Source organism: Pseudorca crassidens, chromosome 16 (assembly GCF_039906515.1).
Source record: "Pseudorca crassidens isolate mPseCra1 chromosome 16, mPseCra1.hap1, whole genome shotgun sequence".
NCBI classification, from domain to species: Eukaryota; Metazoa; Chordata; class Mammalia; order Artiodactyla; family Delphinidae; genus Pseudorca; species Pseudorca crassidens.
The window spans coordinates 26667527-26687291 of NC_090311.1; the positions used below are offsets into that span (position 1 = coordinate 26667527).

A 19765-nucleotide genomic window follows, 5' to 3' on the forward strand; every position below is an offset into this window, starting at 1 on the left:
TGTCAGATCAATAAATTTCAGGGCAGTCAAGAGCCCTTTGGTAGCAGGCTTGAAAGACATGGATGGACTGGAGAACTGGCCAACTTAAATTGGTTCTGAAGGTACTTCCCTGGTGGCGCAGTCATTAAGAATCCACCTGCCAATGCAGTAGACACGGGTTCGAGCCCTGGTCCAGGAAGATCCCTCATGCTGTGGAGCAGCTAAGCCTGTGTGCTCAACTACTGAGCCTGCGCTCTAGAGCCCACGAACCACGAACTACTGAGCCCATGTGCCACAACTACTGAAGCCTGCACGCCTCGAGCCCGTGCTCCACAACAAGAGAAGCCACCGCAATGAGAAGCCCGTGCACTGCAATGAAGAGTAGCCCCCGCTCGCCACAACTAGAGAAAGCCTGTGCGCAGCAATGAAGACCCAAAGCAGCCTAATTAATTAAAAATTAATTTAATTTAATTAATTTAAAATTAATTTAAAAATTTAAAATTAATTTTAAAAATTGGTTCTGAAATTGAGTTTGGTCCTGAAGTATATGAGAGGAAAATAGAAAGGGGAAAAAAATCTTCTGCATATTATATACAAGTTGGCTGTATAGAGGAAACAGTTATCTTTTAAAAGGCATCATCTTTTTTATCATAAGAGATTTGTGTCCACCTTTTGTATCCTTGTTTCCAAACAATTATATCGGATGATTGTGCCCTGGAGAGATATTCACGTTATCTTGGATAGAAAGTCACTGTAAGCCCCTAGTGGAGGGGAAGGATGCTCACTCAAATGAGGCCTATGAGTTTGTTACCAGGTTACTATTCGTTTTAGCTCCTGTACTGTTGGCTTGTTTTCTTTTTTTCAGCCACTTTGAGCTAAAGTGTTCTGAAAAAGAATCAATTCTTGCCTCCCAAGGAAGTTCTCAGAACCTGCTTTTGTCTAAGAATTCTCTGCTTCTGGGTGTCCTTGGTTCGTGCAGCAAGACAAGGAATGGGTGCCCCAGCTTCACATCCCCCAGATTATTTCTTTTCTGTACAGAAGGACAGAGGTTTCTGCTCTGTGCCAAGCGAGGGGATATAAAAATGCAAACATCATACATGCCCTTGAGGACCTCACAGTATAAGAATCAGGATCACTAATTTCTTGCTTAGACCTTTGCTTCTGTGCCCTCCTGTAGACCTCACTCAGCTGATGTATTTGGCGTGCTTGTAGCAGCATCCCCCAGCCTTTTATAAACCTAAGAAGGTTTAGGTTTGTAGGTACCCTAGTGAAAAAATACCTCATTATAAATCCGTAAATGGTTGGCTGATAACCCTTATTTGGAGTGAGTTTCCACAAGGAGAGCCATGATCGTCTCATATCTTTCACCCCTGCCTCAGTTTCATAAAAAAGGCAAAAGTGGAACTTTCATTAGATGTCCTTGGTAAAGGTAGGACTCTGTAAGTTCCTGAGCTTGGCAAATGATTGAGTTTGTCAAAGATCCATCTACAGTACACCCACTTAAAGAAACCTCATGTGGCTACTGCCCAGCTGAAAATTATTTCAAACACTGTTGATTGCTACCTGGAGTCCCTTTAATTTGTCAGGGAGGATTGCCAGGGATGGAGAGGTAGGGAGGAGTAGCACAATGAGGGGAATCTTTGGCCTTGTGGAAATACTAGGAACTCCTGGCTTATAGATACTGATATTTCAGTCTGAATCATTCTTACCCCAACCAAAAATGGAATGGTAAGACCAAAAAAGACATAAGTTTACTGCCATGGCCTACTTTTTTTTTTTTTTGGTCTAGTCATGATTTACTGGACTTAACTTTTTACTTAACTTTATTGAGATGTAATTAACATATAATAAAACATATTTGTGTAATCATCAGCATCACAAAGATACAGAACATTTTACTTCCATCACTCATAAAAGTTCTCCTTTACAGTTAGTCTTATCTGCAAATCTGAGCCCTAGGCAACCACTGATGTAATTTCTATCACTATAGATTAGATTTGTCTTTTCTTTTTAAAATTTATTTATTGTTTATTTTGGCTGCACTGGGTCTTAGTTGCAGCACGCGGGATCTTCATTGCAGCACACAGACTTCTTAGTTGCAGCATGGGGGCTTCTTAGTTGTGGCATGCATGCAGGATCTAGTTCCTCGACCAGGGATCGAACCCGGGTGCCTTGCACTGGGAGCATGGAGTCCTAACCAGTGGACCACCAGGGAAGTCCCTAGATTTGTCTTTTATAGAATTTCACATAAACTCTGTTGTGTTTGAGATTCATCCATATTGTGACACTTCTAGCTGTTTACCGAAGAGAAATGAAAATATATGTCCACCCAAAGACTTGTATACAAATAATATTCATAATAGCATTATTCATGATAACCGAAAACTAGAAACAACTAAAACAACCAAAGCAACCAGCAACTGAATGGGTAAACAAAATGTGATACATCCATACATACAATGGAATATTTTTCAGCCATAAAAAGGAATGAAGTACTGATACCTGCTACAACATGGATGATTCTTTTTTTTTTTTTTTTTGCGGTACGCAGGCCTCTCACTGTTGTGGCCTCTCCCGTTGCGGAGCACAGGCTCTGGACGCGCAGGCTTAGCGGCCATGGCTCACGGGCCCAGGCGCTCCACGGCATGTGGGATCTTCCTGGACCGGGGCACGAACCCGTGTCCCCTGCATCAGCAGGTGGACTCTCAACCACTGCGCCACCAGGGAAGCCCTAACATGGATGTTTCTTGAAAACATATGCAAAATGAAGGAAGCCAGTCACAAAAGACTACATGTTGTGTGATTCCATTTATTTAAAATGTCCAGAATAAGCAAATCTATAGAGACAGAAAATAGATTGGTGGTTACCTAAAGCTGGGTTTGGGGAGTAAGTTGGGAAATGACTGCTAATGGTTATGAAGTTGATGAAAATGTTCTAAACTTAGATCATGGTGATAATTGCCCCCTATGTGAATATAGTAAAACCATTTAATTGTACACTTAAAATGATTGAATTTTATGGTATGTAAATTATCTCTCAATAAAGATGTTTTTAAAAAGAAAGAAAAAAGAAACTGCCATACTGTTTTCAAAAGTGGTTGTACCATTTTTAATTCCCACCAACAATGAATAAGAGTTCTAGCTACTCCATATCTTTGTCACACTTGGAATTGTGAGTGTTTTTAATTTTAGCCATTCTAGTGGGTAGGCAGTGCTCTAGTAATACTGCATACATAGTTTTTTAAATTACTGTTAATTTATTTTGTGTGATGTTGAGCAGCGGATCATTTGCCTGTTTTTAAAATTTGATTATTATAATATTTATGAGTTTTTGTATTGATATATTCTGGATGCAAGTCATTTGTCATATATATGTATTGCAAATATTTTCTCCTAGTCAGTTGCTTGTGTTTGCAAGTTATTAATGGTGTTTTCACAGTCCAGAAATTTTAATGAAGACCAACTTTAATTTAATACCATAAAGATGAATTTATTAATTTTTTAACACTTTTTGCTATTGTGTTTTATTTAGTAAATCTTTGTTTACTCCTAGTTGTGAAATTTTTCACCTGTATTTTCTTCCGTAAATTTTATAGTTCTTTTACATTTAGTTCTATGCTCCACGTCAACTTAATTTTTTGTAAAATGTTTGGTAGTGGTAAATGTTCATCCATTTCCTGCTCACCCCCCACCCCCTGCCCTGCAATATCCTGTTGTTCCATTGTCATTTGTTGAAAAGACTGTTCTTTCCCCTATTGAAATACCTTGGCACAGTTGTAAAAAAATCAATTCACCATATATATGTGGGTCTATGTCTGAAATATTAGTTCTGTTCCATTGGTCTAATATATGTCTAAATTTATGCCCTACACTGTCTTATTATAGGTCTGTAGTAAATCTTGAAATCAGGTAATATAAGTCCTCTGATTTTGCTCTTTTTAAAAGTTGTTTTGAATATTTGAGGTCTTTTGCATTTCTATACAAAGTGTAAAACTAGCTTGTCCATTTCTACACCAAAAAAAGGCTGCTAAGATTCTTTTTATTTAATATTTATTATTTATTTTTGGCTGCGTTGGGTCTTAGTTGCGGCATGCGGGATCTTTCATTTCAGCATGTGGGCTTCTTCGCTGCGGTGTGTGGGCTTCTCTCTAGTTGTGGTGTGTGGGTTTTCTCTTCTCTAGTTGTGGCGCACAGGCTCCAGGGCGTGCGGGCTCTGTAGTTTGCAGCACGTGGGCTCTCCAGTTGAGGCTCGCGAGCTCAGTAGTTGTGGCGCGCGGGCTTAGTTGCCCCATGGCATGTGGGATCTTAGTTCCCTGACCAGGGATGGAACCCACATCCCCTGTATTGGAAGGTGGATTCTTTACCATTGGACCATCAGGGAAGTCCCAAGCCTGCTAAGATTTTGATTGGAATTGAATTAACGCTATAGATCAACCTGGGGGAGAATTGACACTTTAACAATATTATATTCAAATCCATGATCATAATATACCTGTTTATTTAGATATTTAAAATTTTCTCACCAATATTTTGTAGTTTTTAGCATACTGTTTTGCATCTGTTTTGTTCAATCTATCCATAAATATTTCTTTTTTTTTTTTTTTTTTTGCGGTACGCGGGCCTCTTACTGTTGTGGCCTCTCCCGTTGCGGAGCACAGGCTCAGCGGCCATGGCTCATGGGCCCAGCCGCTCTGCGGCATGTGGGATCTACCCGGACAGGGGCACGAACCCTCGTCCCCCACATCGGCAGGCGGACCCCCAACCACTGCGCCACCAGGGAAGCCCCTTTCCTCTATTTTTAAAAAGAGTTTGTGAAGAATCACTGTTAGTTCTTGCTTAATGATTAATAGAATTCACCAGTTAAGGCATCTGGACCTGGAATTTTCTTTGTAGGAATTTATTTTTTCTCTTTAATTTTATTTTTTATACATCAGGTTCTCATTAGTTATCCATTTTATACATATTAGTGTATATATGTCAAACCCAATCTCCCAATTCATCACACCACCACCACCACCACCCCTCCGCCACTATCCCCCCTTGGTGTCCATACATTTGTTCTCTACATCTGTGTCTCAGTTTCTGCCCTGCAAACCAGTTCATCTGTACCATTTTTCTAGGTTCCACATATATATGTTAATATACGATATTTGTTTTTCTCTTTCTGACTTACTTCACTCTATATGACAGTCTCTAGATCCATCCACATCTCTACAAATGACCAATTTCATTCCTTTGTATATATGTACAACATCTTCTTTATCCATTCGTCTGTCCATGGGCATTTAGGTTGCTTCCATGTCCTGACTATTGTAAGTACTGCTGCAATGAACATTGGGGTGTGTGTGTGTTTTTGAATTACAGTTTTCTCTGGGTATATGCCCAGTAGTGGGATTGCTGGGTCATATGGTAGTTTATTTTTAGTTTTTTAAGGAACTTCCATACTGTTCTCCATAGTGGCAGTATCAATTTACATTCCCACCAACAGTGCAAGAGGGTTCCCTTTTCTCCACACCCTCTCCAGCATTTATTGTTTGTAGATATTTTGATGATGGCCATTCTGACTGGTGTGAGGTGGTACCTCATTGTAGTTTTGATTTGCATTTCTCTAATGATTAATGATGTTGAGCATCCTTTCATGTGTTTGTTGGCAATCTGTATATCTTCTTTGGAGAAATGTCTATTTAGGTCTTCTGCCCATTTTTGGATTGGATTGTTTGTTTTTTTGATATTGAGCTGCATGTGCTGCTTATAAATTTTGGAGATTAATCCTTTGTCAGTTGCTTCATTTGCAAATATTTTCTCCCATTCTGAAGGTTGTCTTTTCCTCTTGTTTATGGTTTCCTTTACTGTGCAAAAGCTTTTAAGTTTCATTAGGACCCATTTGTTTATTTTTGTTTTTATTTCCATTTCTCTAGGAGGTGGGTCAAAAAGGATCTTGCTGTGATTTATGTCATAGAGTGTCTGCCTATGTTTTCCTCTAAGAGTTTTATAGTGTCTGCCCTTAGATTTAGGTCTTAAATCCATTTTGAGTTAATTTTTGTGTATGGTGTTAGGGAGTGGTCTAATTTCATTCTTTTACATGTAGCTGTCCAGTTTTCTCAGCACCACTTATTGAAGAAGCTGTCTTTTCTCCTTTGTATATTCTTGCCTCCTTTATCAAAAATAAGGTGACCATATGTGCGTGGGGTTATCTCTCGGCTTTCTATCCTGTTCCATTGATCTATATTTCTGTTTTTGTGCCAGTACCATACTGTCTTGATTACTGTAGCTTTGTAGTATAGTCTGAAGTCTGGGAGCCTGATTCCTCCAGCTCCGTTTTTCTTTAAGATTCCTTTGGCTCTTTGGGGTCTTTTGTGTTTCCATACAAATTTTGAAACTTTTTGTTCTAGTTCTGTGAAAAATGCCAGTGGTAGTTAGGGATTGCATTGAATCTGTAGATTGCTTAGGGTAGTATAGTCATTTTCACAATGTTGTTGCTTCCAATCCAAGAACATGGTATATCTCTCCATCTGTTTGTATCATCTTTAATTTCTTTCATCAGTGTCTTACAGTTTTCTGCATACAGGTCTTTTGTCTCCTTAGGTAGGTTTATTGCTAGGTATTTTTTTGTTGCAGTGGTAAGTGGGAGTGTTTCCTTAATTTTCACATTTTTCATCATTAGTGTATAGGAATGCAAGATATTTCTGTGCATTAATTTTGTATCCTGCTACTTTACCAAGTTCACGGATTAGCTCTAGTAGTTTTCTGGTAGCATCTTTAGGGTTCTCTATGTATAGTATCATGTCATCTGAAAACAGTGACAGTTTACTTTTTCTTTTCTGATTTGGATTTCTTTTATTTCTTTTTCTTCTCTGATTTCTGTGGCTAGAACTTCCGAAACTATATTGAATAGTAGTGGTGAGAGTGGACAACCTTGTCTTGTTCCTGATCTTAGAGGAAATGGTTTCTGAGTATTTTTTATGATTCCATTTTATGTCCAATATTCTTAGCTATACCTCTTAATTTTTTTTTTTTTTTTTTTGCAGTATGCAGGCCTCTCACTGTTGTTGCCTGTCCCTTTGCGGAGCACAGGCTCCGGATGCGCAGGCTCAGCGGCCATGGCTCACGGGCCCAGCCGCTCCGCGGCATGTGGGATCTTCCCAGACCAGAGCACGAACCCATGTCCCCTGCATTGGCAGGTGGACTCTCAACCACTGCGCCACCAGGGAAGCCCTGTACCTCTTAATTTCATTATTTTAGTCGTTGCTCTAGGTTTTACAATACGCATCTTTAACTTACCACAGTGTACCTTCAAAATGTTACAGGACTTAATGTAATGTATAATAACCTTGCAATAGTGTGTTTCCATTTATCCCCCTCTTGTTCTTTGTACTACTGTTGTCAGACATTTTTCTTCTAGGTTTCTTACGAATTTCACATTAGATTGTTATTATTTTTTGCTTTAAAGAGTCAATTATCTTTTTTCCTAGTTTTCAAATTTATGTAAGTTTTTTACACTTATCTGTGTATTTACCATTTCCAGTATTTTTTATTCCTATTTATAGATCCAGATAATATAATTGTCCTTCTACCAGAAGATCTTCTTTAAGCATCTCTTCTAGTTGCAGGACTGTTGGCAACACATTCTCTTAGATTGTTTGTTTGATAAGGTCTTTATTTCACCCTCATTTCAGAAAGATATTTTTGCTGGATATAGAATTCTGGGCTAACAGTTTTTTTTCTTTTGGCACCGTATCATTCCATTGTTTTCTGGCTTGTATAGTTATTGACAAGAATTGTGAATTTTTATCTTTGCTCCTCTGTACATAATGTGTTTATCCCTCTTCTAGTTGCTTTTAATATTCTGTCTTCAACATTGATTTTCAGCAGTTTTATTGTGATGTGCCTCATACCTTCCATTTTGTTCCTTATTATGTTAATGGTTGTCTTTAAACACTTGAACATAATTATAATAGCTTTTTAAATGTCCTTGCTAATTCCATCGTCTCTTTCATTTCTGGGTCTGTTTCTATTCACTGATGTTTCCTTGGTTTTGAGTTACATTTTCCTGCTTCTTGACGTGTCTGATTTTTTTTTTTTTTTGGATGCATTGGGTCTTCGTTGCTGTGCACAGGCTTTCTCTGGTTGTGGCAAGCGGGGGCTACTCTTCGTTGTGGTGCACAGGCTTCTCATTGCCGTGGCTTCTCTTGTTGTGGAGCATGGGCTCTAGATGCATAGGCTTCAGTAGTTGTGGCACATGGTCTCAGTAGTTGTGGCACACGGGGTCTAAAGCGCAGGTTCAGTAGTTGTGGCACACAGGCCTAGTTGCTCCGGGGCCTGTGGGATCTTCCCGGACCAGGGCTCAAACCCATGTCCCCTGCATTGGCTGGCAGATTCTTAACCACTGAGCCACCAGGGAAGCCCAGACATGTCTAATAATTTTTTATTGGATACTGGGCATTGTGAATGTTATATAGTTAAGTGCTGGATTTTGTTATCTTTATTAAATAATGTTGGACTTTATTGAGGAAGGTAAGCAAATTATTTGTGGAACACCAATGTTCTCTTGAAACTCCTTCTTTTCATGTGGTGATCTTTTTTTCCAGTGTTATTGAGATATAATTGACATACAGTACTGTTTAAATTTACCACAGTATCTTTAGTTAACATTAGTCATCTCCTGTAGGTACAAAGGTGGCGGGGAATGGGGTGTTCCTTGATATATAATTGACATATGCTACAGTTTAAATTTACCACAGTAACTTTAGTAACATTGGTCATCTCCTATAGGTACAAAGGCGGCAGGGAATGGGGTGTTCCTTGTGATGAAAACTCTTGGGATTTTCTCTCTCAATAATTTCCAAATATACCATACAGCAGTGTTCACCATACCATACAGCATGTAGTACATGACATCTCCAGTACTAATTTATCTTATAATTGGAAGTTTATACCTTTTGACCACCTTCATCCATGAAATTTCTATTTATCTTTGTTAAGGTAGGTTTATAGCGGCCTTTAACTCTAGGGCTAGTTTAGTTCTATAATTAAGGTGTGACTGTTCTGGTGCTTCTTTTGAATGCCATACATACTCAACAGGTACTTTTCATTCTGCTTAGTCAAAATTCATACACCTCCCAGTCCTGTGTGAGCTCTGGGAATTGTTCAGCTTACACATCCTTAGTCATTTTTTTGTTCGAACTGGTTGAATTTTACCTTATACGTGCGATTCTTATTCAGCAGCAGATTCAGTGGGACCCTACATAAATTTCTGAAGCTCTGTTCTTTGCCTAACTCTTTTCTTTCTGGTAACCTGCCTCACAAGTGCTAGCCACCTCTGCGTCTCCAAACTCTAGTGTGTCTCCTTTAGATTTTCATGCTCACCTTATATTTTCTTTCTCTCAGAATTCCTGTCCTGAACTGCCTTTTATACAGTGTATGAAAAGAGGTATTTCTTTCCTAGTTTTCAGTTACTCCATCATGAATGGAAGTGGAAGTCCTGAACTGCTTTAAAATATACAGTATACCCTGAGTTACCCAACTAAATTTTTTTAAATTCATATACTTTTCAGAGAAACTTCCCTTGAATTAACTATTCATATGCATTGTCCATTTTACTTCATTCTCTTTCTTCCTTCCTTCCTCCTTTTTCAGTTACTGGAGGAGAGGTTATTTTTTTAAATAAATTTATTTATTTTTGGGTGTGTTGGGTCTTTGTTGCTGTGCGCGGGCTTTCTCTATTTGTGGCGAGCCAGGGCTACTCTTCGTTGTGGTGTGCGGGCTTCTCATTACGGTGGCTTCTCTTTGTTGTGGAGCATGGGCTCTAGGCACGCTGGCTCAGTAGTTGTGGTACACAGGCTTAACTGCTCGCGGCATGTGGCATCTTCCCAGACCAGGGCTCCAATCCATGTCCCCTGTATTGGCAGGTGGATTTTTAACTGCTGTGCCACCAGGGAAGTCCTAGAGGAGAGTCTTGAGTGGATTTTGGAAACAATATGTTATAGTGAGCATTTTAATATATTTTTAAAGATAATCCACTAAAACATCTCTCTTCCCTTTCCGCATTTTTTCCTTCTATTCTTGGGCCAGAGTCCCAGCCTTACGTTGATCCTTTACAAAGATTCAACCCTCAACTCTCTTAAAAGAGCAAGAATTGAAACTGAAGCTCTTGGATGGCTGGTATTTTGTCCTGATAGTTAACTGTCTTCTTGGTCATCATGACTCTTTTAGGCTATGTCCACCTGGAGAGAATTTTGCAATCTGAATTAGCTGAGTAGGATTAGGTGGTAGGCAAAAGAGAAGAGACTTTGGATTCCTTAATTTTCCCTGTCTTAAGAGATGTGATACTGTTTCAGCCAGGCTGCCCATTCACTGGTCAGTTATGCAGCGGACTGCAAACCACACTTAGTTCTACTGGCCCAACTGTTTATATGCTTATATATGTGGGTATGCCTTTACATGGTGGTTTATCTTGATTCCCCATTTGCTTGTTAGCTTCTTAAAGACAGGACTTGGGCTTTAGAAGCCTATAAGAGTGCTGAGAGGGCTTCCCTGGTGGCGCAGTGGTTGAGAGTCCGCCTGCCGATGCAGGGGACACGGGTTCGTGCCCCGGTCCAGGAAGATCCCACATGCCGCGAAGTGGCTAGGCCTGTGAGCCATGGCCACTGAGCCTGCACATCCGGAGCCTGTGCTCCACAACAGGAGAGGCCACAACAGTGAGAGGCCCGCGTACCGCCAAAAAAAAAAAAGAGTGCTGAGAACCGTGCACTGGCTGGGTGTACTGTCTAATTCTAATCTTATCATGAGACTTTCCCACTCCCCCCAACCCCAGGCCGTGTGCAGCTTGCAGGATCTCAGTTCCCTGACCAGGGACTGAACCCAGGCCACAGCAGTGAAAGCCGAATCCTAACTACTAGACCACCAGGGAACTCCCCTATTGTGCAACCTTGATGAGAGATTCCTTTCCTTTTTGGTTGGGCCTGGGTGTTAATAAATTAGTCCACAAGCATGTTGAATGTTTACTGTTCCTTAGGGCTGTGTTAGGCATTGTGGAAAATCTGTAATGTAAAACTGGGTGCCTTCCTTCAGGGTGCTGAGAATCTAACTATGATGCAATTTCAATGAGGCAATCAGTAGTAATAGCATGTTTGTTTCTTCAGGAGAGAGCCTGCCACTCAGCCTGCCTGTACCTGCTAAAGCACAAACCCTAAAGCAGGGTGTTCTTTCCTCCACCAGAAATCCCTCATTGGGAAGCCTATAGAAGACAGATCTCTTCCAGAAAGTGGGAGAAGGGAAAGGTTGCTCATTTATGGCAGGGGTTGGAATTTCAGGTCCTAAAAAGCAGTTATTCATGGAGTCATTTTAAAATGAAAGAATAATAATAATAACAGGGCTTCCCTGATGGCGCCGTGGTTAAGAATCCGCCTGCCAATGCAGGGGACACGGGTTCAAGCCCTGGTCCGGGAAGATCACACATGCTGCAAAGCAACTAAGCCCATGTGCCACAACTACTGAGCCTGTGCTCTAGAGCCTACAAGCCACAACTCCTGAGCCTGTGCACCACAACTACTGAAGCTCATGCGCCTAGAGCCCGTGCTCCACAACAAGAGAAGCTACTGCAATGAAAAGCCCGTGCACCACGACAAAGAGTAACCCCCGCTCGCCACAACTAGAGAAAGCCTGCATGCAGCAACAAAGACCCAATACAGCCAAAAATAAACAAAAAATAAATAAATTAAAAAATAAAATAAACTTATGAAATGATTCTCAACCCAGTGTAAAATTAAAATAATAATAATAATAACAGTTATGGTTATTACGTACTGCTTGTGTGTCAAGTGGTATACTTGGCGCTTTATATATATTACCATATTTAATCTTCTCTATGATGAACGTTATTATTATCCCCGTTTTACAGATGAGGAAACGGGCTAACCCAGCTCCACCCTGCTGCTAGTATGTGGTAGAGCTAGGGTGAGTCCAGGCAGGCTGGCTCTAGAGCCATTCTCTTAACTACGTTATTTTGAAAATTAATAGCTGTTGGTTGAGATTCTTTTTCAGGGCCTAGGCACAACTAGACCCAGACTGTGACCCACCAATGTCTTTAATTGGAGAACATCTTTGCATTGCTTTTTTTTTTGTTTTGGCTGCATTGGGTCTTCATTGCTGCACGTGGGCTTTCTCTAGTTGTGGTGAGCGGGGGCTACTCTTTGCTGCAGTGCACAGGCTTCTCATTGCGGTGGCTTCTCTCGTTGAGGAGCACAGGTTCTAGGGCGCATGGGCTTCAGTAGTTGTGGCTTTTGGGCTCTAGAGCACAGGCTCAGTAGTTGTGGCACACGGGCTTAGTTGCTCTGCGGCATGTGGGATCTTCCCGGATCAGGTTATTGACCCCGTGTCCCCTGCATTGGCAGGTAGATTCTTAACCACTGCCACTAGGGAAGTCCCTGCAGTGCTTCTTGTTTAGCTTTAACTAATCCTGAATTTGGAAGAATAAATATGGATTATGGAGGAAGGAGAATTGGCTTTTTGCTTCTCTATCATCAGAATTCCCCTTACAAGCTGTCCAGCACGTGACCGCCACTTAATTGTGAGAATGCCACTGAAGGGCTGTCCTTAGACTGGTGGGATTGCAAGGTTAGGGAGAGACCTTTATTGCTTCTGGGAGAAAAGAAACACATTAAACACAGTAAACACATAACCAGTTCTGGGGAGGAGCTGCTTTGGGAAAGTAGAGGAAGAGTGAGAGGCCAGATGAGGTCCTTTCAGAGAAAATGAAAGATTCTAGGAAGCCCACAAGCCCAACAACTGGTGAAAGAAGGTGGGCTGTGCTAGGGTGTAGACTGTTACCTGATTGATTAGGGAGGGATGTTCGCCTAGGAAGGGCCTTTGAAGTTGCCAGGAAGTCGGAAATTGAGGCGGCAAATTATGGTAAAGCCTGAGGCCTTTAGGTACAAGGGTTCTGGGATATTACCCTCTGCCTAACTACTGCCCTTGCCATGTCCCAGGCCAGTGTTGAGTGTGAGGGAGGCCCAAATGGACATATTCCTAAAGTCTTAAGCTACAGAAAGGAAGATCCCAGACGAGGAGTGTATCCCTAGTGCTCTGAAGTTCCGAATGGGCTGGGGCCCAGACCTGAGCTTAGAATGTTTTCTTCTCTTGGAAATTTAAGAGAAGTGATATGGGCAGGAAATGGCAGGGGCTGGGTGAACACAAGAAAGGGCCAGGGAAGGAGAACATGACCCTGGGCAATGTCTGGACAAGGGGAGAGCTGAGATCATGCACAAAGTCCAGCCAGGCCTCTGGTTTCCTTCCAAGGAGCTGATAGCTCAGGGGCCTTCTCTGCTTTTACCTCCCTGCAAGAAACTGAACTAAGCTCTTACAGGAAAAGCCGACTTTATTGGGAAAGAAAAAATCCCTGTTCTGAGCGATATCTTATACCTTCCAGTCTGCCCTGGCAAGAAGAGAGAAAGCCCAGGTGATCAGGGCGGCCTTGCCTGAGGCTCTCATTGCATCTCTTGATGTGCTGTTTCTTCTTCTCAGGAGTTAGCTTTAGCATGGTATTTGTCTTTTGGCACCTGACACCCCTTAGGAAAGGCTGAGCCCAGGTTGCTGGGTCATAGCCATTGCTGAAGCTGCCCAGAGTTCAGGGATTGGAAAAGCATGTATTATTTTATTCTGCCTGATTCCTGGGAGCTGGTTCCATCTTGCCTTTTTCTGGAATTTTGCCTTTTTCTGGGCTTGAGCCATTTACTTCTGAGCCAAGACCTTGGCCGTAGATATTTCAGCCACTAGCACAGCCCACGTGCGTGAGGGGGCCAGATTACTTCGTGGGTGACTGGCGTTGCTGGGTATTGGTCCTCTTGCCGACAGAGCTGACAAATGGAATTAGAAGCAAAGGAGCTAGCCTATGCTAGAGTCTGTGGGACATAGTTTAGCAAAGTGACCTTGAGGAGTGGGGTGTCTGGAGGAAAAGAGCCTGAATCTGGACCAGACCTTTGACGTAGCTGTCCCTCCCAAACTCAGGAACACAAGCCTGTGTTCTCCATCCCTACTATCTCCTCAGGAATTCTTGGCAGGCAGAAGTGTTTGCCACTAGGTGAAGTCTTCTCTGGCACAAGACTGAACTGGTGAAGGGAACAGCCCAGAGGCACCTTTGTACCCCTCAGGAATCCATTCTCAGTCCCTGTGCTCAGTGATGACTCTAGCTTATTCCCTTCACCCCTACGTTCTGTTGGAGCTAAGCCTCCCTCATCACACTCCTTCCTCCCAAGACTCCCAACTGAGCTGGGAGCTCTCCATAACGTCATACACTTCCCTCCCAGGTCAGATCAAATTGCAAAATAGCTCTCACACAGATTGCCACAGTGAAAATTTATTCACTCTCCTGGTCTCTCCTTTCTACCCAGCTCACTTCTTCCAACTTAATGTAGAAGATCTACATCTTCTGATGTAACTAATCATTGTATAACCCAAATATAATTATCTTCAAGCTGGCAAGATAGTACTACACTCTCTAAATACTAGTCTGGTCTTGCTAATAATAGACATGATATATACAAAATAGTTTTCATTACAGTGGGCAGCAGGGAGCTGGGCTAGTTCACCTCTAAATATTCATGATGTAACTGATTGTCCTTGTCTTTGATTTATGGTCTGCTAAGCCGAAGTCGTATCAGGACTGGCTTTGGTAGTCCTTTCCTTCTGGAACCACAGAGATCCAAGGTTCCTGGAATTAGTGGAGGTCTGAATCCACCCCCATAGAAAGCAGAGGCATAGTAGGAGAGGGAGCCCTCATTAGAACAAAAGAGGATGAGATAAGCTCTAGCTTAGTTTAGAAAGTGTCTCCTACACTCCAAGGCTAGGATGCCCGAAAAGTTCCATCCAGGCAATGGATAAGAAGACTGAGTTGGCATTGGGAGATGAAAACAAGTGGCAGATGGTGCTGAGGAGCATCCCAGGACTGAAGAAATGTGGTTCCCAGAAAAGGAAAAGGAAGGAGACATTGGCAAAGTCTTACTCAGCAACTGACAGCCTGGCCAGAGAAAGCTGCAGGATATGGCTGAGAACGCATCTTCAGTATCAGGGATACTGAGGGGCTCCGACACTCACTATTCTGTCACCTCTTCTCATGCTTCTTTACCATACCCACAGTAAACAGCCCTGGTGACCAGGCTGGACTAGTCAGGAAAGGCAGGGGATGGAAGAGATTAGAAACTGGTCCCACCTACCATATAGCATAGGGAACTATATACTCAATATCTTGTAATATCCTATAATGAAAGAGAATGTAAAAAAAAGAATATGTATGTACGTGTGTATATATATATTTTGGCCATGCCACACAGCTTGTGTGATCTTAATTCCCCAACCAGGGCTTGAACCCATGCCCTCGACAGTGAAAGCGTGGAGTTCTAAACACTGGACCGCCAGGGAATTCCCTATGTATTTTTATATATATGTATAACTGAATCACTTTGCTGTACACCTGAAACACACACCATTGTAAATCAACTATATTTCAATAAAAATTAAAACAAAAACAAAAACATGGCCCCAGAAACCTGAGGAATCACTCCCCGTGGCCAGGCTTTTTTCAGGGTAATAAGTAGTGAGCAAGGTCTCTTGGGGGTGTTGTCTCAGACTGAATCCAACGCAGTAGGGCAGCAGGAGGGGCGTGGGGGCCAAATGACCTAGGATTCGTGTGGACTAAGCCCCACCTGGCCCTTGACTTCCCCAGGTGCTAGAGGTAGTGCGAGCCAACTATGACACGCTCACACTGAAGCTGCAAGATGGCCTGGACCAGTATGAGCGCTACTCCGAGCAGCACAAGGAAGCCGCTTTCTTCAAAGAGCTGGTGAGTGTGCCCCGCCTCCACCTCTGCCTGTGTCTCTTAAGGGCCCTTTTCCAGCCACTGGGTCCTACTGTGCAGGTGGGCAAAGGCTGATGGAATAAGACTGGAGAGGCCTGCTTGGATTGTGTTTGCAACTTATCTCCCAAAGCAGTCCAGGAAGGACCAAGCAGTGAGAGCTGAAGATATTCCCCAGAGTGCTGGTGCCAGGCTGGGAAGGGTGAGAGGCCTGAGGCAGCAGTGCACACCTCTCCTCTGCAGCCATGGTGACCTCCCTTGCACAGCTCCAGCTGGGCCTGGAGTTTGACGTGTGTTCCCAGTGGCAGCTCTGGCTCATTACTCCTTATCCTGTCCTCAGGGTAACTAATGAGAGTAATTGATTCTTCTCCTCCTTATGTAATCACTTCTTCCTAAGTTCCTAACTGGTTCCTGGTCTGAGTGCCCTTCCAGTCTAGTTCTCCAGTCTTCACTCCCTGCCCCCATTCCTACTTTCCAGTCACTCAGCTTTCTGCAGCCCCCTCCCGTGGTCACCTGCAGCCAGTGAACATCTGCTCTGCCTCCTACTCTACCTCCCAGTCAGCATTTCCACAGAACTGGACTTACCCTGTTGGTGGTCCCTGTCCTGTCCTGTGCTCAGAAGATGCTCTCAGGAAAAGCCCAGTCTCCCTGTATTCCTGCCACTCCACCTGCCTGGTTGTGCATGATCATCCTGGCTGGGGGCTGAGACCAGGGCACACAGGCCTGTGTACCGACTTCCCATGTCCTCAGACCTCCCACTTCTGGGGCAGAACTTGCATCAGCCCAGCTTTTACTTACCCATGCCCAGTCCATGATGAAGGTGCTAGATTTTAGATCACCTGTCTTGTGCTAAACCCAGCCCAACTCTGACCCTGACATGGCATTCCTGGGATTATTGGGTTTCCCCAAGGTGAGGCAGATATACTCTGGACTGAGTTAGTTGGGAACAGGGAAGCCACTAGTGTAATAAGAAGATAGCAGAGTACAGTATTTTTATGGGGTGTTCAGCAAGTTATTGGGAGATGAAGAGGATTGTGGAGGAGAGAGTTCAAGCAGCTCTCTTGAGGCTTTTGGGCACTAGCCTGTGCCTTACTCATTTCTCCTCATATCTGTACCTCTGGCACAGGGAAGCAAAGAGGGTCTGGTTAGGTTTGGAGCTAATGAGCTTGAGCTGCCTGCTGTTTGCCATGCTGCCCGTTCCTCTGCTTCCTGCCTGATGACTTCATTAAGTTTCCCATAGCAAAGCAGAAATTGAAGAAAAGCTCCCTGGGCTTTGGGGCCTAAGACAGATACACATTCTTTTTCTCCTTCCTCCCCTGCTTTGTCTCTCATTCGATGTTCACTTCTATTTCCCATGAATGAATTTCCTTCCAGAGTCTGCTGGATTCCTCTTAGAACCCACTCAGAGCAGGGAGTTTGGCCTTCTGACCCCTTTCCCACAGGTCTTTTCTCCTGCTGACACAGGCGGGACTTCCTGCAAGGTTCTTGGTCTGTGGGTAGAAAGCATGAGCAGTGGGTACATAGCAAGGATACAGCTAGACTTCCCTCTCAAGTGGGGAGGCATCTTTGTGGTATGGAGAGTGCTGGACTAGGAGTTGAGAAACCTGGGTCCTACTTTCACAACTGGGACTCACTGGCTGTATGACCTGATCCTGGCTATTGGCCTCCTTGGATCATACTCCTGCCATCCAATGACAGACAAGGGCTGCATCTCTAACCGTTCTTTCCAACCGAGAAAAGTAGATAAATACAGAAGGAGATTGAGGAGACTCAAAACACATCCAAAGAGAGGTAGCTCCAGAGCATGAGTCCTCTGGCCTCAGTTTCTCCTCCTCCATTAGACCACTGACCAGATCAGGGCCCCTTCTGCCTGGCCGAGGCAAGGACAAAGGCCTGACCTCAGCCCTCCTTCCCTGTCTGTGCTTGTTTCTACCTCATCAGGTGCTCAGACGCTCTGCTCACATCCACTAGGATTCCTGTCTCTCAACCTCTCTTTTCTTCCGACTATCACGGAATTGTTTGCTCATTTACCTGCAGGGATGATAGATGTTAAGGGTTCATTTCCTAAGAGAGAAACTTCTAGCACTGCATCTTGGCCTTGTGCTTCAGGCACTGCCCTCTGCTGTTTGTAACGGACTCTCTCCTGTTTTCTCTCTGCCTGTGCTCCCCCCCACCACCTTCCCTCACCTTTTCCCAGGTTCGATCCATTAGCACCAACGTCCGGAGGAACCTGGCCTTCCACACACTCAGCCAGGAAGTCCTGCTCAAGGAATTCTCCACTATCTCCTGAGGCTGCCATGCATACCTGGGCAGCCACTGACTGCCCCTTACCCATGAGGCTTCCTGGGCTGGAGGCGGGGGCGAGGGTAGAGGGCCTGTTCCCAAAGCTGGAGAAAAACACAGATACCGAGGTCTCTCGGTGAAGGCCGCACTTCAGTGGAGCTCGGACAGCAGGGGCCAGGATGGGCAAGCCAAGGATGATCTTATTTGGGGAGAGGATGGGTGGGCACAGGGAGACACCTTCAGAAATGTGGAGACTTCCAGGGTGGGCTCTCTGAACAACCCCTCATATTTCCAATTGAGATTACAAGTTGTGGCTACTGACTAATTTTCAGGAGCTGTTGGGTAAGCCTTAGGGTGATGCCAACACCTGGGGGGTCAGTGGTTCTCCTAGGCTTCTGAAAACAGACTAACTCTCAGATGTAGGGGGAGCCAGTTCTGCTTCCTTTGTGCCCAGAAATCTGTGTCCCCAGCCCCCACCTGCACTTGACCCTTAGCTCAGGCTTAGGGTGGGGTAGGAATGGGATACGTTTTTTCTATTTTCTGAATCCAGAGCTGACTCCTCTGCTGTCTGACCACCACTTTGTGGATTTGATTCTTGGCAACGGGAGTACCTGTTTGCGTTGCCCTGCCTTCCAGCCCATTGACTCGTCAGCACTACAGGGTCACCACCTTAGCTTTTCATTTTCAATCTGGTTTAAATTGTCTTTAGGGTGTGTGTGTGAAATAAACATGGACAGGTTTTCTGGAGCCCTCAGGTGCCTACTTTGCTGGTTCCCTTTCCAGCAGCTTCCCCACCTCCTTAGCTACCCCCTCCTCTGGGAGCCTTTCTTGTGTCTGCTGAGCTCCCCTCCACATGTTCCTCCCCCTCACCCGGCTGTTGTTTACATCCAGCCTGCGTGAGAATTTCCTCTGGGGAGGAATCTGTTCCTGCTGTGGTCTGGTGCCTGGAAGGGAGAGAACTTGCTGGGGCCAGGCTCTGAAACAGGCCAGGTGAGCATCATGGAGAGGCCGACCTTTGGGAAGTTGGCCTATGGTCCCTTCTCTGGACGGCCTCCTTGGGACTACTACTGTAGGCTTTCCTGCCCCACAGCTGCCTTTGAAATAGCTGCTGCTCTGAGATCCTCCCTTTCTAAAGCACTTTCTAAAGCCCTCAGGATGGTAGGGGGCAAGCAGCACAGGAAGAATCTGGGAGTAAGTATCAGAATCCAGCCGTGAGAGCAGGTCTGGGACCTCCCCAGCTGCTGTTCCACTTGGCTTCAAATCTTTTTGGGGTACTCGCCCTCCCTGGGAACCAGAGTTCCAACTCCGACATTGAGCAAATTCCAGAGAATCCACCATCGTGCTGCCATGTATAGTTGTAGATTCTTAAGGTATCAAGGGCAGGGTCATCTCTGATCACTAGATGGCTAGTCCAGCCAGGGGCATTTAGTGTTTTCCACAGTTTTTCCACAGATAAACCCCAGAGGAGCAGGAGCTGGAAGCTGGTGGCAATTTGAAGTTATTAAAAATTGATTTGTATGGAACAGTCTTTTTAGTGTCTTTTCTATTTCCCCTTAATCTCTGTTACCCAGAACCCCTTTCTCAATGACAGAGTTAAGGTAATCTCGGAGGTGCTGGTCTCATCTGGTTAGGGAACCCCTTATATGCTCTGTTTCT

At 43.9% G+C, this 19765-nt stretch overlaps 1 protein-coding gene across 9 annotated transcripts in view; it reads left to right on the plus strand.

Moving 5' to 3' along the window:
- ARMH3 (armadillo like helical domain containing 3) overlaps nucleotides 1-19630 on the plus strand; it is a 173601-nt gene extending 153971 nt beyond the window's left edge. For 8 of the 9 annotated variants that reach the window (XM_067709617.1, XM_067709614.1, XM_067709616.1 and 5 more), the window contains 2 exons: nucleotides 15698-15814; nucleotides 18024-19630. In XM_067709617.1, coding sequence (XP_067565718.1) covers nucleotides 15698-15814; nucleotides 18024-18116 — 210 coding nt within the window. In that variant the 3' untranslated portion in view covers nucleotides 18117-19630. Of the gene's footprint in view, nucleotides 1-2530; nucleotides 3608-15697; nucleotides 15815-18023 lie in introns of those variants that run through there. The other variant, XM_067709610.1, reaches the window with a different exon arrangement.
- Nucleotides 19631-19765: the final 135 nt, after the last annotated feature.